The sequence below is a fragment of the Botrytis byssoidea genome (assembly GCF_014898295.1).
Source record: "Botrytis byssoidea strain MUCL 94 chromosome Unknown BBYS_001, whole genome shotgun sequence".
Classification (NCBI taxonomy): domain Eukaryota; kingdom Fungi; phylum Ascomycota; class Leotiomycetes; order Helotiales; family Sclerotiniaceae; genus Botrytis; species Botrytis byssoidea.
In genome coordinates this window covers 1,402,281-1,417,414 of record NW_024065842.1, presented here as the reverse complement: position 1 = coordinate 1,417,414, position 15,134 = coordinate 1,402,281, and the positions used below count along the sequence as shown (strand labels likewise).

Sequence of the window (15,134 nt, the reverse complement as noted above, 5' to 3'; positions counted from 1 at the left end):
ACTAGATTCTAGTTTGACCTGAGGACTTAGGCCATCGTATATCATCTCTTATGTTTCATCATAAAAAAATCAATGAAAACACTACATCCTGATGCAATTCTACAGTCTAGCTAGATCATTGCGCAGTCCTTCAAGATCTGAGCCTTCAACATTGAGCGAGTCAATACGCGATCATTATTTGCTTGAAGTTCTGGATGATGATACGTAATTCTGACGTGGTAATTCTTGATTTATCAGAGAATAAGTCATGAGTTACTCAGTACAGAAATACTTATGTTTAATCAAGCACTTTTTGAAGGTGGTCTAATGTGTGGATGGCAGAAAGTCCTCTGTGAGCTGAAAGCTCGTATCTCTCTTCGTCAGACCCGGCTCATTGACCGAATACCAAATTAATCGCGTCATCTGAAGCCACAAACGCGGGGTCAAATTTCTCAGCTCTGCAGTTCGTTGCTTTAAATGTTACCTCTGATTCATTTGACTAACCTTTTCAATCAACAACAGCATCCACCAGAGTTTGGAACTGTGTGCTGCATGCATGGCGCGGGCTCTATCAGAAATTTCACACGAATCTGGATGGCTCAATCAAACTCCTCTTTCTCCACACGGCATTTATTGTGTCATGCATGTCGCCAGATACAGGAACAAAGAGCCATGTGCGTAGTATGGGAATAGTAACTCATAGCATTATCAATATGTTCAGATGATCAGAAAGGTGCGGTACGAGCTGAAATATCGTAAATGTCTTAGTTGAAGCGGAGAGAGCTGTTTCGGTAGCTCATTTCCCCTGATAATCAGAGAGGCGGTTCTGAGAGGGACTTGGCATATATTAGCGGCAGTAGCCATCGTGTATATATATTTGAGATGGCTTCCTGCGATTTTCAGGCCGGCCAGTCTATCCACGCAGATATTCCATCTTACTTATTGATCAATTCCTAACAATCCATCAAACGTCAACGGCTTTCTTTAGCCTTCACTCTTGCCTTTAGTGAATATGACAAACCAAACCCGCACGTACGGGGACCTAAAGGTTACTTTGACCTCCGAGTATGAATGGGCCTGGGCAGACACAGGTACTGGTGCAGCTAGAGCCGTTACTTTCTGGCATCCAAAGTCCCAGTCTAGCGATTTTGGAGGTATGCGCCCCTTGGGTACTGTCGGCGTTGACCACTACAACGATATCAATAAGAAGCAAGCTACTCTCCTCGTAGGGGCCACCAGCGATTCGAATCCCGCAGTCAAATCCCCAACTGGATACACAAGAATGTGGATTTCTAAAGGAATGGGTGGAAAATATGATAACTCTTTATGGAGACCAATCCCTCCAGAGGGATATGTGTCGATGGGTGACGTTGTCTTTAATTGCACAAATACGACATGGGATGAAAAACCAAGCACTGATAAAGTCTGGTGCTTACGAGCTGATCTCGCAAAGCGTGCTGTCTACTCTACTAGCTCATACTGGGACGACAAGCATGGCGGTGGTGACTTTGATTGTAGCGTGTGGCAAATAGTTCCGGAACCAACTATAGGCATGGGCGACAAGAATATTCCCATAACAGCTGGTACTTTCCGAGGACACCAGAGCTACTCTAAGCCCGACTCAGAACATGCTTTGGTTCCGGTTTTGCCTTGCGAGAACGAATTCAAGAGATTCGACGCCTCGGTTCCTAAGATCTCAGCGACTGCAATCCCTACCACGGGGGATCAATATTCGCTCAGCGAGCAGTGCCGCGTTACTTTGCCATTCATTTCTTTCCTTGACATGAAAGACGAAAGAAGCCTTGACTTCATCCGGATCCCGTTTATTGAACTGAGCAGATCCATTGCATGGAAGGTCGAGGGTGTTTGGGTAAATGGTGGTGAGGGCAAGTACTCGCGCCAAAAAGAAATAAAATACGGCGTCAGTAAAACAGAATCTGAGTCAATGACTCACTCTGCTGGTGTTGAGAGTTAGTATAATCTATACATGCCTATTAATCTCACTTTCCTGATAATCGATTCTATCTCAATATTCAATATTCAACATGAACTCCTTTCCATTGTTCATCCAAGACGAGCAATTGCTGACTTCAAACTCTTTTAGTCTCGGCCTCTTCTGGCATTGGATGCGTAGAATTCAGCGTCACTCTCAATTATCAATTTACCTCCGAAAGGTCTTCTTAATTCACGGAGTATAAAGAGTCAACGGTAACAGAGAAGTTCGAAGTCCCGGGGAAAAATGCAAAGGTTTTGTTTAGCAAACATATCTGGATCACGGCCGCTCGTGCAGATAAAGGTTCAGTACTTATTAAGCAGCTCGAATTGGTCGCAAACGATGATGTGTATTTTGCTGGATGTAAAGTTGTTTCCGAATAGGCCTAAGCCATGGAAGTTGGATGGGGTTATGGGTACTACTCGCAAGCGAGTAGTACTTAAGATAAATTGATAATCTTCCATTTTTCAATTCACTCTTTTTGTTGGCAAGGAAATTAGGAAGGAAACGTCGCTGTTTTTGATTTGGTCACGCATTTTTTGACGGGTCAAGATTATTGAGAAAGGAATGAGGGGAATGCTACGTATACATACACCAGTTGTAATTTCATGATATTCTTTCCATCACATGACTGTGTAATAAGTGCTCAATTTTAGTCTCTGGCAGATATAGTAGACCATTTGGCCAAGTCACTATATGGTAAGGTGAGCAGTGTGACAATGTATAAAGATGCCGAACTATTATTAATCTAACTGTCGCTTTTTCGCAAAGCGTAAAAACACTTACGGTAAAATTCTTTCAGCGTCCGTGTATCAAGAGATGTAATTCCTATAATAAAGGTCTAAGGCTTCACCAAAGCCTGAAAATGGTTGAACGCGATTAATATTAGTTACAGAATGATTATCAGGATTGTTCATCTTTGCTAATAACCTTACATAGTCTTGGGTACAATCAGAGCCTATAAAGAGACGAAAACCCCCTGAATGGGCTGGGACCTTTATTTGAAGTACATTCTATTAGGCAATACTTATAGGAAGAGGGGCCTCTCGCTCAATACTCCCTTCGAAGATGCAATTTAGCAGCTTTGTGGAGAAGCAGTTCGTGTTTCACGATCGCTTTCTCACTGCGAAGCTTCGCTCCAAAGATCAATCTTTCACACGTTCTACTATTGAGTAAAAGAATAATATCAATAATTGTCAATCTACTTAATACTAGAGACGATTCCATGTTTCCACCCGCAAGTCTGTATAATTGACCATTCAACTCCAAAATCGCTTTAAACACAGTCGTTACATTATCCATCTAATCATCTACACATCCAAAAAAAAAAAAGACTCGCGAGATCTCTTTACTATCACGCTTTGCATTCATACAGAATCAGACTTGGACCCCAGCATTGCCTTCTCAACACTTTCTCCATTTTTGTGAACCCCTTTGGAAATCTGCGGAAAGCACCATCCAGGATGAAAGATCGCAAGAGATGATACAGCGATGACAATCATACTATTCTCGTTAGTTTCTCACAACAAAAAGCTAGACGGAAAACTTACAATCCCTCCATGACAATAAAGCCCGCCTCATCCCGCATAATTGGATTTGCCCAACCTTGAACCATCTCTGCAATCCTATACACGCATCTCGCAAAAATAGTGACGAAAGCCACACTGATTCCAGCACAAAACAATTTAAAAGGTCTTTTTGCAGCCATCATTCTCGTTTCATCGGGCACTCGGTCCCATGATTTTCTCGTTCGAAGAACATAGTCAATAACTAGGACCGCAAAAACAATTAAAGTGAAGACCTGCCACACGATACCCGCAATCATAAGATTCGTGCCCAAATCTCTCGTCTTTTCGTTTTCACCAGCACTGGCAGCGATGCCTCCGCCAATAGCCTGTAGTAACAATGAGAGAATATCAAAGGTAATAAACACCCAAGTATAAAACCTTGCGGGAATCCTCGATTTCTCTGTGCCAAAAGTTTGCACAATATGTTGAAGCGTAATGTACACACTAGCGACTACAAAACTAGGCGAAAAGATAAGACAGGAAATTTGGATCTCGAATCCGATGTCTGACCAGGCATTATCGTGTAAGAGAATCCGGCCAATGTATCCAGTTACTTCACCCAGACAACCGATTGTTATGGCTATACCGAAGAAATATGTTTTGTAACGGATACTGGCGGCTAGGTGATAGATGGCTGCTAGCGTGAAAAAGGCGAGGAAAAATGCGTTGAAGCCTAGAGAGGGTGTGTAACCGTATATAGTGGCTTCAACGGGGCATTCTGGGGATACAGTGGTACAATATAGTGATTCGGACATTTTAATTCATGTAGCAAGAAATTCCGTAAAAAATCGAAATGTCGAGAGATAATTGAAATTATGTTGTGAATATTAGCGAAGATGTTCGTTTATTTAACAGCTGTACCGATGCAATAGTATAGATCAGTAAATAGATGAAAGTGCTCATCTAAAGAGAAGCTTCTCCAGTAATATATATTCATCCCTTTCAATAAAATTACAAAAAGTAAGCGCCATGGTGTATTTCGCGCAGCCGCATTCGCATTCATTCCCACGGACGATACTATCAACAATGACCAAAATGTGTCAAGTCGGGTCAAATATTGACCGTCTATCGTTCATCCGCGAATTTTGTTGGCGGACGTTGAAATAGCCAAGTGTGTCCGTGTCAGCCCTCTGTCAAAAATAATCTCCTAAAATATGTTTGACGTAGAACTCAGATGAGCCCAGCCTTGACAACGGCCGTAAGCTTGAGGGAGCATTAAATTTAACGAATGCGAGAGCGGTTTTATGGGTCGTCAACCAATCACAATCCGATCTCAGAATCCCGCGTTTTTATGTCAAAGAGGCTATGCATAAATTCATGTACGATTGATATCGATGATGCGTCTTTCTGATGTGTCGTCCAAACACGTCGTTGTTAACGGATCAGATTTTTAGCGGTAAGATCCTGATGGGAGTAGATATCGCAATGCCTCATGAGCTTTTTGATCTTTTATCTACATCGAGGAAGACCTATCCCTTCCAGGTCTAAATCTTGGTATGGAAACATTCACATAAGTTCATTCGGTGCGTGCCTGAACTGGCATAAATTTGTTTGCAGCTCAGTTTGAGACATTTAATAAATACAGATAAATGGCTGAGCGCTATTCCCTGTACCTATCAACAACAGAATACGGGGAACGCCACTCTTCTTCAACAATTCTCCTGGCCATGATGCGTTCACGATAAGCTCTATCTGCCTCCTCCATCACAGCTTTATCTGTTGAATCTGGTACTCCGGTCGTGTCAACGTAACGAGTTGGTGTATGTCGGACAGTACTTGTGAGTTTTGGATGCATTGATGACGGTTCTCGAATGTAGTTCCCAACAACATACAATTTCACATCTCCACCACAATTGCAAGTGGATTCAAAACCAACAGTTAAACATTTAGTGCAGATCGTTCGAAGACATGGATCGATGCGGGTGAATTGAAAATGGGAAGTCTCAAAGTGGATTTGTAGAGATTCTTCATCCCTGAATGTTTCCTGACAGTAGTCGTCAAGAAAACAACATTTGTAGGCTGTTTGGTCCCAGACAGCGAGGGCAAATTGAGAATGATTTTGGAAAACGGAGTAATAATGCTCGACAAAAGGTTGAAAGTTATCCACGTTGTTCACAAACATATCAAGCACCTCATCGGCCGTAGAATATGCCTGTGGTCCATCAATAATTGGACTGGTTTCTATTCCATCGGTGTCATAAAGAACGATAGGAGGAATTCTATCTATTTTCCATCATCGAAACATCTCGTCGCGTCTGGCTCTTCTCACAAAGTTTTGTAGTGTTGGTTCCCGGGCCGGCTCCGGACCTTGTCTCGACTTCACTTGCTTATCTTCAAGAATGTAATTCCAATCGCCTCTGGATATAAATTCCGAGCTTGTGGGCCTTATTGAATGATGAGCATGATCTGGACTTATTTCGTCGACATCGCTCTCAATATTAATGGATGCTATTGGTGGTAAATCTACGGTATTTTGGTCGAGGCTATGATATGTCTTCTCTGATTGCCGTTCATTAGTGTTCGCATCATCGAGATCGTCGCGTTCTGGTAACGAGAGGAGAGCAATAGCTTCCATGTGGACAGCTATGTGGTCGCAAAGCTCTTTTGATACAGGTAATGATGCTTTTTCTACTTCCAGATTTTCTGGCAATGCATCATGTTTTGGAACATCCACTGAAAATGGGCAGAGTGGACAAGCTCCTGCTGTATGGGATTCTTTGTCGTTGCCATTGGCCGCAAGAGCAGATGAGCCAAAAAGGTCTGAAACAGGCTGCGAAGCTTTTTTCACAATCATGGATAGCTGAGTCTCGTTGAAAGCATTTTTATGCTCCTCGCATAAGTGGTGCTTGAATTCTTCTTCAGAGCGGTAGACTGGTGATTCATGACCGGGTACCTGGCAGCACCACACCACGGCATGTTGCCATTGCATATGATTGACCCAGTCTTCTACCGTTGCGAAATACTCTGTTGACTTGTTACATCCATCAAAGAGGCATACGTATGGTTCTATATCCCGTAGTACGTGTCGCCTGTAGACAATCAGCCAATTCTTCTCAGCTCCAAACAAAGGGACTACTTACTTCCAACGGGCTTGAATCATGTCTTCCTTATCAACAATACGAAAACAATAAGGACAGACTGCTTCCTTGACTTCACCCTCTGACTTCGAAGGTGGGGCGGGAACATCTAGCTGTTCTCGACGCGCAACAGCTGACCTTGTTATCCCAGAAATTGCGACCGATTTCGGATAAGAAGCAAACTTGAGGCGGTTGACAGATGAAGCTTCAGTAGCAGAATACTGCATGGTACTAATAGAACCTCTGGCTGAGTTTGCCTGTTGTCTACGAATCGGCGTACCTCTATGCTGGGCTCCTGCTGGTCGAATTACTGTGTTTTTGGGTATAAGTGGAGGTACCAGGTCTGACGCGAACGAACGCTCAACACCCTGCTTTAGCTTTTCTTTATGTCGCTCCCGGTATTCTAACTTCCTTCTTCGAAATACTGCAGCTTCTACCAGTCTATTCAAGTAAGGTTGGTGAGGCACCAGGGAACCGAAATTCTATCTGCCAGCGGACAGAGATTTGGAACTCTACGAGTTCCGCCGAAGCTTCATTTTTTGCTATAAAGTCTGCCACTTTTACGTTTTCGTTTGCTGAGCTGGGCTTTTTTATAATAGTAGAAAGCCTGTAAAGACGAGTAATCGTGTCTTTGATCGTATTTAGAGCTCTCGCTACAACATCAACACTATGAAGACTGGGCAGATCATCCGTTTCGGACCTTGCATCTGATTCATTGTCCAAACTGATGGCCATAGAGTCTTCCGATGATGAATCTGAGTTGTAATCCTTTTCACTTTCCTCTCCCGCTTCCTCCTCCAGTATCACCGGCGGATCCATTGCTTGTTTCGTGCTTTGTCTTAGTCGATCCAACATTTGAACTAGGATTTCTTTAACATCAGCATCATCACGAAGTCGGTAATCTACTGATGCTCGACCTGGAGCAAAAACACCCAAGTTGCCTGCCCAAATTTTGAATCTTCCAAGTTCGTTTTCTAACTCTGATCGTAAATGGGGTTCGAGCTGTTTAGCCCGCCCACGTGCGAATAACCGATATCCCTACATCGTGCACGCCCCTGTATCGTGCACACTTTTATTTCTTTTAAAAAAGATATTCTAAATTCAATATATAATTAATCAATCATTGAGTTCTATTAATAATTATACATAATATATTATATTACTATTTATTTCTTATAAAGTAATCAAAATATAAAAATAATTATTATATATAATATAATTTCAATATTAAAATTATTAATATAAAAATATTATATATTAATTTATTTATTAATAGAAATAGCGAAAATTGATTTTCAATTTCTTTTTTATAAATTTGAATATATTTTAACATAAAGAAATAAAAAAATCAAGTTTTTATATTATAAGTTTGATATTATATCAATATATTATTTAAGTTTTCATAAATAATCTTTTCTTTTAAAAAAAAATTGATTATAAATCAAGTATTTTATAATGATTTTTAATTTTTTCAATTATATAATATTATTAATAAATTAATTTTGATTAGAAAACTAAAAATAACTATATTTTATTAAATATATATATATATATATTATCAATTATTAAAAAAATTATAAAATTAAATATTAGGATTATATAATTAATAATAAGATATTTCTAAAAAAGATTTTTTTTTAAAAAAATTTAAAAACGGAATTAATTTGAATATTAATAAAAAACAGAATATATTATAATATTAAATTATGTCACGGAATTCACCGTCTTGTGCAACAACACGTGATTGAGCATGGCACTCCTACGAAGTGCTTATTCCTATGATCACCACATAGTCTTCTATTCATTTCATATGTGAACCCTAATACCTAATTAGGCGACTTCGTCGCTCGATCAGGGTATATAAGGTAGGCATGATCCTTATGATCATACCACAAATCAATCTAGTTTATTATCACTATACATACCTATTATATGATCAGAGTGACCAATCGACATAGCTATCCCTCCGTGATAAATTATAATTATATTTAATCTATAAAATTATTAGAAATATTATAAAATTTAAGGATTTTTTTTAAAAAATAAATTCTTTTAAAAATAGATTTATAATATTTTTTAGTTTTTTTAAAAAAATAATAGATTTATTTATTAAAAAATTAGAATATTTTATTTCATTTCTTATTTTGTCGTTTTATATATTAACTTATAATATAATAAGTTATAGTTTTTAATTATTTATTATTTCTTTATAATTTTATTATTATTATATTATATATTTTCTAATATATAAAAATTCTATTTTCTAATTAAAATCTATTGTTTTAATTAAAAATAATATAATATATACACCTTTTTAATAAGCATTCAATCAAGTATAGGCATATTATATAATCAGATCACATGATCATCGCTTATAAAGCTTACGAAAGCGACCATTAATCCGAAAACGACCATTAAGCCGAAAAACGGCCATAAATCCGAAAACGGATATAAAATAAAGAATATGAAAAAGGGCTTTATTTCGAAAGAATGGACGGATTAGGAAGAGATCTACAAGAGATTTATGAAAACGGAAATACTGAATTAGAAAGAAAAAGCATAAAAAGAGGCCTTTTCCCCTTGAATGTAGAATAAGAGCGATCACTATTCAATATAGATTCTTTAATATCACGTGTCACACTGCTTATATAATCCATTTTAGTCGTTAACCTGAGCCAGCTTCCATACTATACTACTAGCCTATGACCTACGACAAAATCCAATAATAATTTCAAATTCTTAAAATCTATAAAAAAACATTTTAAAATATTTTAAAAAGAATTTTTAAATTCTTTTTATTTTTTTGAATATTATACATATTTTTGAAATTATATTTAAGACTAAATTTTTTATATTTTTCAGAATTTCAAGCTTTTTTTCAATAATAATAATATAAATTAATTCAATAAACTTTATTTTTAATAATATAAATTTATTCTAATATAAATTTTTATTAAATTATTAATATCTTAAAATATTATTTTTTAAAATCAATTAATATTCTATTTGATATTTCAAATTTATCAAAAACTTATTATTATATTTAACTGATCTTCAATCTGTTTTTTATAAATTTTAATATTATTATAAACAGTTTTGGATTTATAATCAATTTTTAATTCAATAAATTAAAGCGTGCAAGATACAGGGTCGTGCACGATGCAGGGATATCGGTTACCGTAGCCACATTTCTAGCAATTTCAGCGATCGAATCTCCAGGGGCTTGTCGCGGTTCCGCATGTAGTGACATTACTGGTTCATCTCCTGGTAGTAAGCCATATACATTGTAATTTTTGCAATCATCATCCTGTAAGAAATTATTGAAGAGCAGAATGTTGACGCTGTGAAAAAAAGGGGATTTGTGACATGCCTGTAGTGCAACGTCGGGATAAACTCCCAAGCCCGCAGAAATGCCTATTCACATTCACCAATCATTTGGCCCTTGGTCTTGTCTTCCGGGATCTTCGCCACAAAAAGAAACTTTCCAAGGCTGCTTACTCAAGACCATGATTTTTGATTGTAGACGCAGAAGTCTGCCTTATGATCATCAGAATGTTTCTGGAACAAATATCAAAGTTCTATTTTTCCGATTTTCTTGAACGCCGTAGATAACTATGAGTGGCATTGAAGTGACTGGGCTAGTTTTGGCCGTGCTTCCACTTTTCATTGAGGGCGCGAAAGCATACTCACATGGCGTTGAAACCATTCGAAAGACGGTCTCTCGTCGAGAACGCGATGAAAAGCTCATGGATTTCTATGACGAATTTTATTGGGAAATCGTGCAGTTAGACTGTCAAACTTTAGGGGTCATCAAATCATTGCCCTACTTATCTGATAAAAGAAAGGCTGAGCTTACTATGGATATCCGTATGGAGGCTTGGAAAACAGATGCAGATGTTGCTCAAGCACTCTTTAATTATTTTGAATCCCAGGAGGATCTGGATACTTTCTTACACGTGATGGGCAAAATTGCTCAGTTACTTTCTCAGTTAATAAAAGATTCTACTATCCATGTATTATCGGGCGATATTGTAAGTATAGATATCGATACATGGGAAAACCGACAACTGATGAAGTGTAGGGGCAATCCAAGATGTTCAGTAAATTGACAGAATTTGCTGCTGATAGAGAAAGAGGTGATACAAGTAGTACTTTCAAAGAAAGAATACGCTTTTGGAAGAAAGAAAAAGACAGGGAAATATGCCTGAAGAACTTGTTAACGTGGAATAAGAGACTTTTCCGTTTAACAGAGCAAGCACAAAAGGAACCCGCTACCAGAAAGTTATCTTCTGGAGCAAAAGATGTTCCTTCATCTCATCTACGGACACTCTCGCAAAAGCTGTACCAGGCGCTTGCAAAATGTTGGAGTTGCAATTGTCCAACTCAACACGAAGCACAGTTTTGCTTGAAAGCTCGAGGAAATTCGGCGAAACCGGTGATAACAGAGATCGATTTTGACTTCCTATTTTCCGTTCAAGAAGACATACAATTGGGGAGATGGCAAGAAGGAACTGTGGTTGTGAGATCAAATGGGTTAGTTAATGGTACCTACTAAAGATTGAGACAGATCGTTACTGACATGTGCCTACATTGCTGTAGCGGATCTGTTAAAGATGACCGCTCACTCCTACAGAAAATATGTGATACCGTCCGATGTAGAGGACCCGTTGATCAATGCCTTCAACTCTTGGTAGAAGATACTGGGAGCAACGAAATGCTTTGGCAACTGCGCTCAACCCCCAAGAGACTACCCAAATCAGCAGCCTCACAGACCGAGTCTTTGCAAGCAGTACTAGAAAAATCGACAAAATTGCCTCTTATCATTAAACGGAGACTGGCAGTCATTTTCGCACATTCGTTATTGCAGCTGCATGAAAGTTACTGGAAGAACAAGAAGTGGAGTAAAAATCACATATTCTTCTTTTATGGTACCGCCGGAGCCTTGGATTTTGGACGACCTTATTTATCAACAGTCTTCGATCCTGCCATAGACGAGAAGCACCCACCTGTGGATTTAAACCGCTTCCATCGCAACCTGAGTATCTTAGCTCTTGGAATTCTTCTCATAGAAATACATACTGGCAAATTGATTGAGAGTTTTCGCACCGAGACTGAGCAAAAACAATTTAACACAGATACGGATTTGACTGTCGCGAACCGCGTGGTAATGAGTCTTGAGGATTGCTCCCTTGGATATCGTGATGTGATTCAGTCATGTTTGGATACACCATGGGTACCAGCTGGACAGAGGGTGAATTTGGAAGATGTAGCAACGAGGGCTGGAGTATATCAGGATGTGATCAAACCGTTGGAAGAAGAACTTTCGTACTTGTTCCCTGAAAGAATATAAGTTTTTATTTATGAGGAATAATCTACCTGGAAATAAACCAGAGTTGTGTTTCTGATTTGCTAGTGCTTTCTTTCTCACTAGGTAATGCAGATCCACTATCTGATACTGAACAGCCGTGAATAATGGTGTCCTAATTCTGACTACCATCCTCCTCCTCCTTATCACTATCTTCCTCGTCCTCGTCCCCATCCTGATTTTGTCGAAGACGTATCTAATTCTTTTAATTCTTTTAATTCTTCTAATCATTCTAATCATTCTAATCATTCTAATCATTCTAATCATTCTAATCATTCTAATCATTCTAATCATTCTAATCATTCTAATCATTCTAATCATTCTAATCATTCTAATCATTCTAATCATTCTAATCATTCTAATCATTCTAATCATTAATTACCTCATTTAATTTTTTTAATTTTTTTTATTAGTTATCATTTTTAAATAAATCAAATAGTTTATTATCAAGTTCCTTTTAAAAATTTATTCGTGATAATTACTTCTAATATAAATTTTCTTTTCTTTTCTTTTCAATTATATTCTTTTTGTAACAAATTATATTAGATTAAAAGATTGATGAGTGAATTCAAGATTCGAAAAACACTCTGGGTTGAAAATCCGTATGGATTGCTATATTAAAGTTTATACTGTAGAGAATTTGATTATGAGTATCAGACTAGTTTTAGTTCAGATCGACGTTTGTTTTGTTGTAGAACATTGATTATCCAAGTTTCGTGGTTTCTCTTTTAGGTGTATCGCTTGACTGAATGACTCTTTTACCTTTCGATAGTTTCTTCACCTGAAGGCTAGCTTGCACTAGGTACTTCAAGATGAATATGTTGCTCCTCAAGTTTACTGTTTCACAAGTTAGTTCGAGCTTTAAATATGCGACGGGCTTGTAGTATTTTCAAGTACATCATCAGAGTCATATTTCTCTTGTCCTTGGCATTGTCGTATACATCGTATTTCATTTCTTACGTCCGTCTGGTCGCTGCGTACTTGGAGGGCGGTTAGTATGTTAGATTCGGTACCAAATCTTTCCATATTGGAGACTGGTTTGAGTCACGATTAGTTAGTATAAACCAGCTTTAACCAAAAGAATCTGGGTAAGCCAAGGTTGATAGCTTAGTCTAGGCATGTCAAACAAATCTACGAGATTCATCGTGATCTGAAACCTTACTTCGAAGAATATGCCAAGATGTCCAAAGTTGCTGATCAGGTTCATCACCTTCACAACTACATGACATATCAAAGCTCTCAAAGACTTTTTTTGCAACTCAATTACTACTGCTACTGCTACAACACACAAGATGATTGGAGACACAGTGCATAATAACGTTAAAGCTCGATAAACAAACGCCTTTCCCCATAAAACCGGCAGTATTCGATGTTGATCTTTGTCAATCCATCGTGGGTATCAATTCCACTTTTGTAATCCCATTTCTTGAGCTCTAAAAACCAATTCGCCTCGTTCGCCTTGTCTCGTGCTCATTGAAACTCCCACTCGTCCTCCTCGTTACTAATCGTAGCGTCGCTATCGTAATCGATAACAGTATTGCCAGTCGACCGATTTCCAGTCGTAGCATTGACTGTACTAGAAATTGGAAGCTGGTCAAGTTCTTCCCGCAAGCGGGCATGAAGAATTGATACATCAGTAGGGCTCCCACGCCCATTCTTTATACATTCATCACACACGCTCTGCCTGCAAGTTTTAAATTCATAACCTGCGACGCATCTTCCACATTTCCTAACAACTGGAGTGCGAATGCTGGAGGTCATGAACTGATGTGTATACGTTTCTGGACGCGGTGCCGCGGCGTATGGAGCCGCGGCTGCTATGCTGACAAAAAGGTCGAGTGAGGATGGCAACACAGGAATGTTTAGACTAGATGCGGGGGACAATGGTGCCGATAATGAAGGAGTTGATTGTCTAGCATTTGACTCTGTGTTGCCAGAGAAAGAGGTCTTGAGCGAAGTTGTGATAAATTCGCTGTCGGTCTTTGCCTTGTCCGAAGAGCTTTGAATCGCAGCAAAACTAGCGGTGGGAGCAGCAACCTGCAACTTGTGATGTGAGGAGATGGCGGGTAAGGTTTTTACATGTTTATGATCAATCATGGCTTCATCTAAAGGACTTTGAGACGATTCGGGAGTTTTGTTCATCTTAGCTGGAACTTTTGAAGGGCTTTAGTGAATGAAAGAGTGTAGGAAAGATTTCTATAATCCTGAAACTAAAATAAATATGTAGATATATTCGAGAAATGAGGAAAAGAATAGGAATATAAGCGTTGAGAAGTGAAGAGAGCTTCAGAGGAAAGTATGGTGTTAAGGGAGCGGTATTTATATGTAAAAATTGTTATGATAATGAGCTAAGAGACGAGACCGACATGAACTTATTGTCCATGCTAGAGAATTAATTAATATGAACAATCTGAAGATCAAGATATTTTAATCGAATCAAATTCTCGCGATTCTATGACTGGAATAAAGTTAATGATTCTGTCAAAGTAAGAACAATTTCAATCAAATAGATGAACTTAAAGTGCTACTGATGAGTGTAAGCTAAGACAGCTGTTCAATGTGATATATACACCATTGGAAAATACTATCTTTAGAGATTTTGATAGTTTCCAAAGGACTCTGAAAGGATCTGAACAGTCTGATTTGATAGTTCGAAAAGTGAGGAAGAGGAAGGTAAGAGTAAGCTAATCAGAAGCAGAAGTAGCCACCGCTGTTTTTCAAGAAAAGTAAGTGCGACAGATCACATCATGATGTAGGTAACTAATGATAAAGCAGCTGTGATGAACAGATCCGTTCAATCGCGTTATTGAGAGGATTAGAAAGACCGGAATAGTGATGACGAATCGACGACGAAAGGTAAAATTCAACATAGCTAGAGATATTCTATGATCATTTAGTTTCGATGTATGAAGATGAATTTTGAAGCTCAGGTTTCAGTCTATATTATCAGATCCATTATTTTAAGTTAGATTCTTTAGTGTGGATTCCAACGTCAGGTTTTGAACTCTAGTAGTCTGGGGCTGATCGGTTGAACGTCTCAGGTCATGTGATTAATTTACGCATTGCATATTCTTATTGAGGAGGAGGGAATATAGGAAGAGGTTGATCAAATGGCTATTTCTCTAGTGGGCTTTGTACGAAGAAGAGAAATA

The 15,134-nt window shown here is 38.4% G+C and overlaps 5 protein-coding genes across 5 annotated transcripts; 2 read left to right on the top strand and 3 right to left on the bottom strand.

Moving 5' to 3' along the window:
• Window positions 1-909: 909 nt before the first annotated feature.
• On the top strand, window positions 910-2,355 carry EAE97_000429 (uncharacterized protein; the record flags this gene model as incomplete). The annotated part of the gene is made up of 2 exons (XM_038870939.1): window positions 910-1,949; window positions 2,180-2,355. Exons 1-2 carry the CDS (start codon window positions 992-994, stop codon window positions 2,353-2,355), a joined length of 1,134 nt encoding a protein of 377 aa, XP_038738300.1. The 5' UTR covers window positions 910-991.
• A 984-nt stretch (window positions 2,356-3,339) lies between these two features.
• Window positions 3,340-4,295, bottom strand: EAE97_000428 (uncharacterized protein; the record flags this gene model as incomplete). Its single annotated transcript, XM_038870938.1, has 2 exons — window positions 3,340-3,475; window positions 3,523-4,295. The coding sequence occupies 2 exons, from the start codon at window positions 4,293-4,295 to the stop codon at window positions 3,340-3,342; spliced, it is 909 nt and encodes a 302-aa protein (XP_038738299.1).
• An 845-nt stretch (window positions 4,296-5,140) lies between these two features.
• Window positions 5,141-7,472, bottom strand: EAE97_000427 (uncharacterized protein; the record flags this gene model as incomplete). Its single annotated transcript, XM_038870937.1, has 4 exons — window positions 5,141-5,692; window positions 5,810-6,569; window positions 6,621-7,024; window positions 7,116-7,472. The coding sequence occupies 4 exons, from the start codon at window positions 7,470-7,472 to the stop codon at window positions 5,141-5,143; spliced, it is 2,073 nt and encodes a 690-aa protein (XP_038738298.1).
• Window positions 7,473-10,165: 2,693 nt separating this feature from the next.
• EAE97_000426 (uncharacterized protein) lies at window positions 10,166-11,981 on the top strand. Its single transcript, XM_038870936.1, has 3 exons — window positions 10,166-10,648; window positions 10,699-11,150; window positions 11,217-11,981. Exons 1-3 carry the CDS (start codon window positions 10,232-10,234, stop codon window positions 11,965-11,967), a joined length of 1,620 nt encoding a protein of 539 aa, XP_038738297.1. The 5' UTR covers window positions 10,166-10,231; the 3' UTR covers window positions 11,968-11,981.
• A 1,471-nt stretch (window positions 11,982-13,452) lies between these two features.
• EAE97_000425 (uncharacterized protein) lies at window positions 13,453-14,124 on the bottom strand (the record flags this gene model as incomplete). The annotated part of the gene is made up of 1 exon (XM_038870935.1): window positions 13,453-14,124. One exon carries the CDS (start codon window positions 14,122-14,124, stop codon window positions 13,453-13,455), a length of 672 nt encoding a protein of 223 aa, XP_038738296.1.
• Window positions 14,125-15,134: the final 1,010 nt, after the last annotated feature.

Excerpts from the sequence above, each read along its gene's own strand:
- EAE97_000426 (XM_038870936.1), top strand. The coding sequence starts at position 10,232 with ATGAGTGGCATTGAAGTGACTGGGCTAGTTTTGGCCGTGCTTCCACTT. Across the intron at positions 10,649-10,698 it reads ATGTATTATCGGGCGATATT|GGGCAATCCAAGATGTTCAG; the intron begins GTAAGTATAGAT and ends GATGAAGTGTAG. Across the intron at positions 11,151-11,216 it reads GTGGTTGTGAGATCAAATGG|CGGATCTGTTAAAGATGACC; the intron begins GTTAGTTAATGG and ends ACATTGCTGTAG.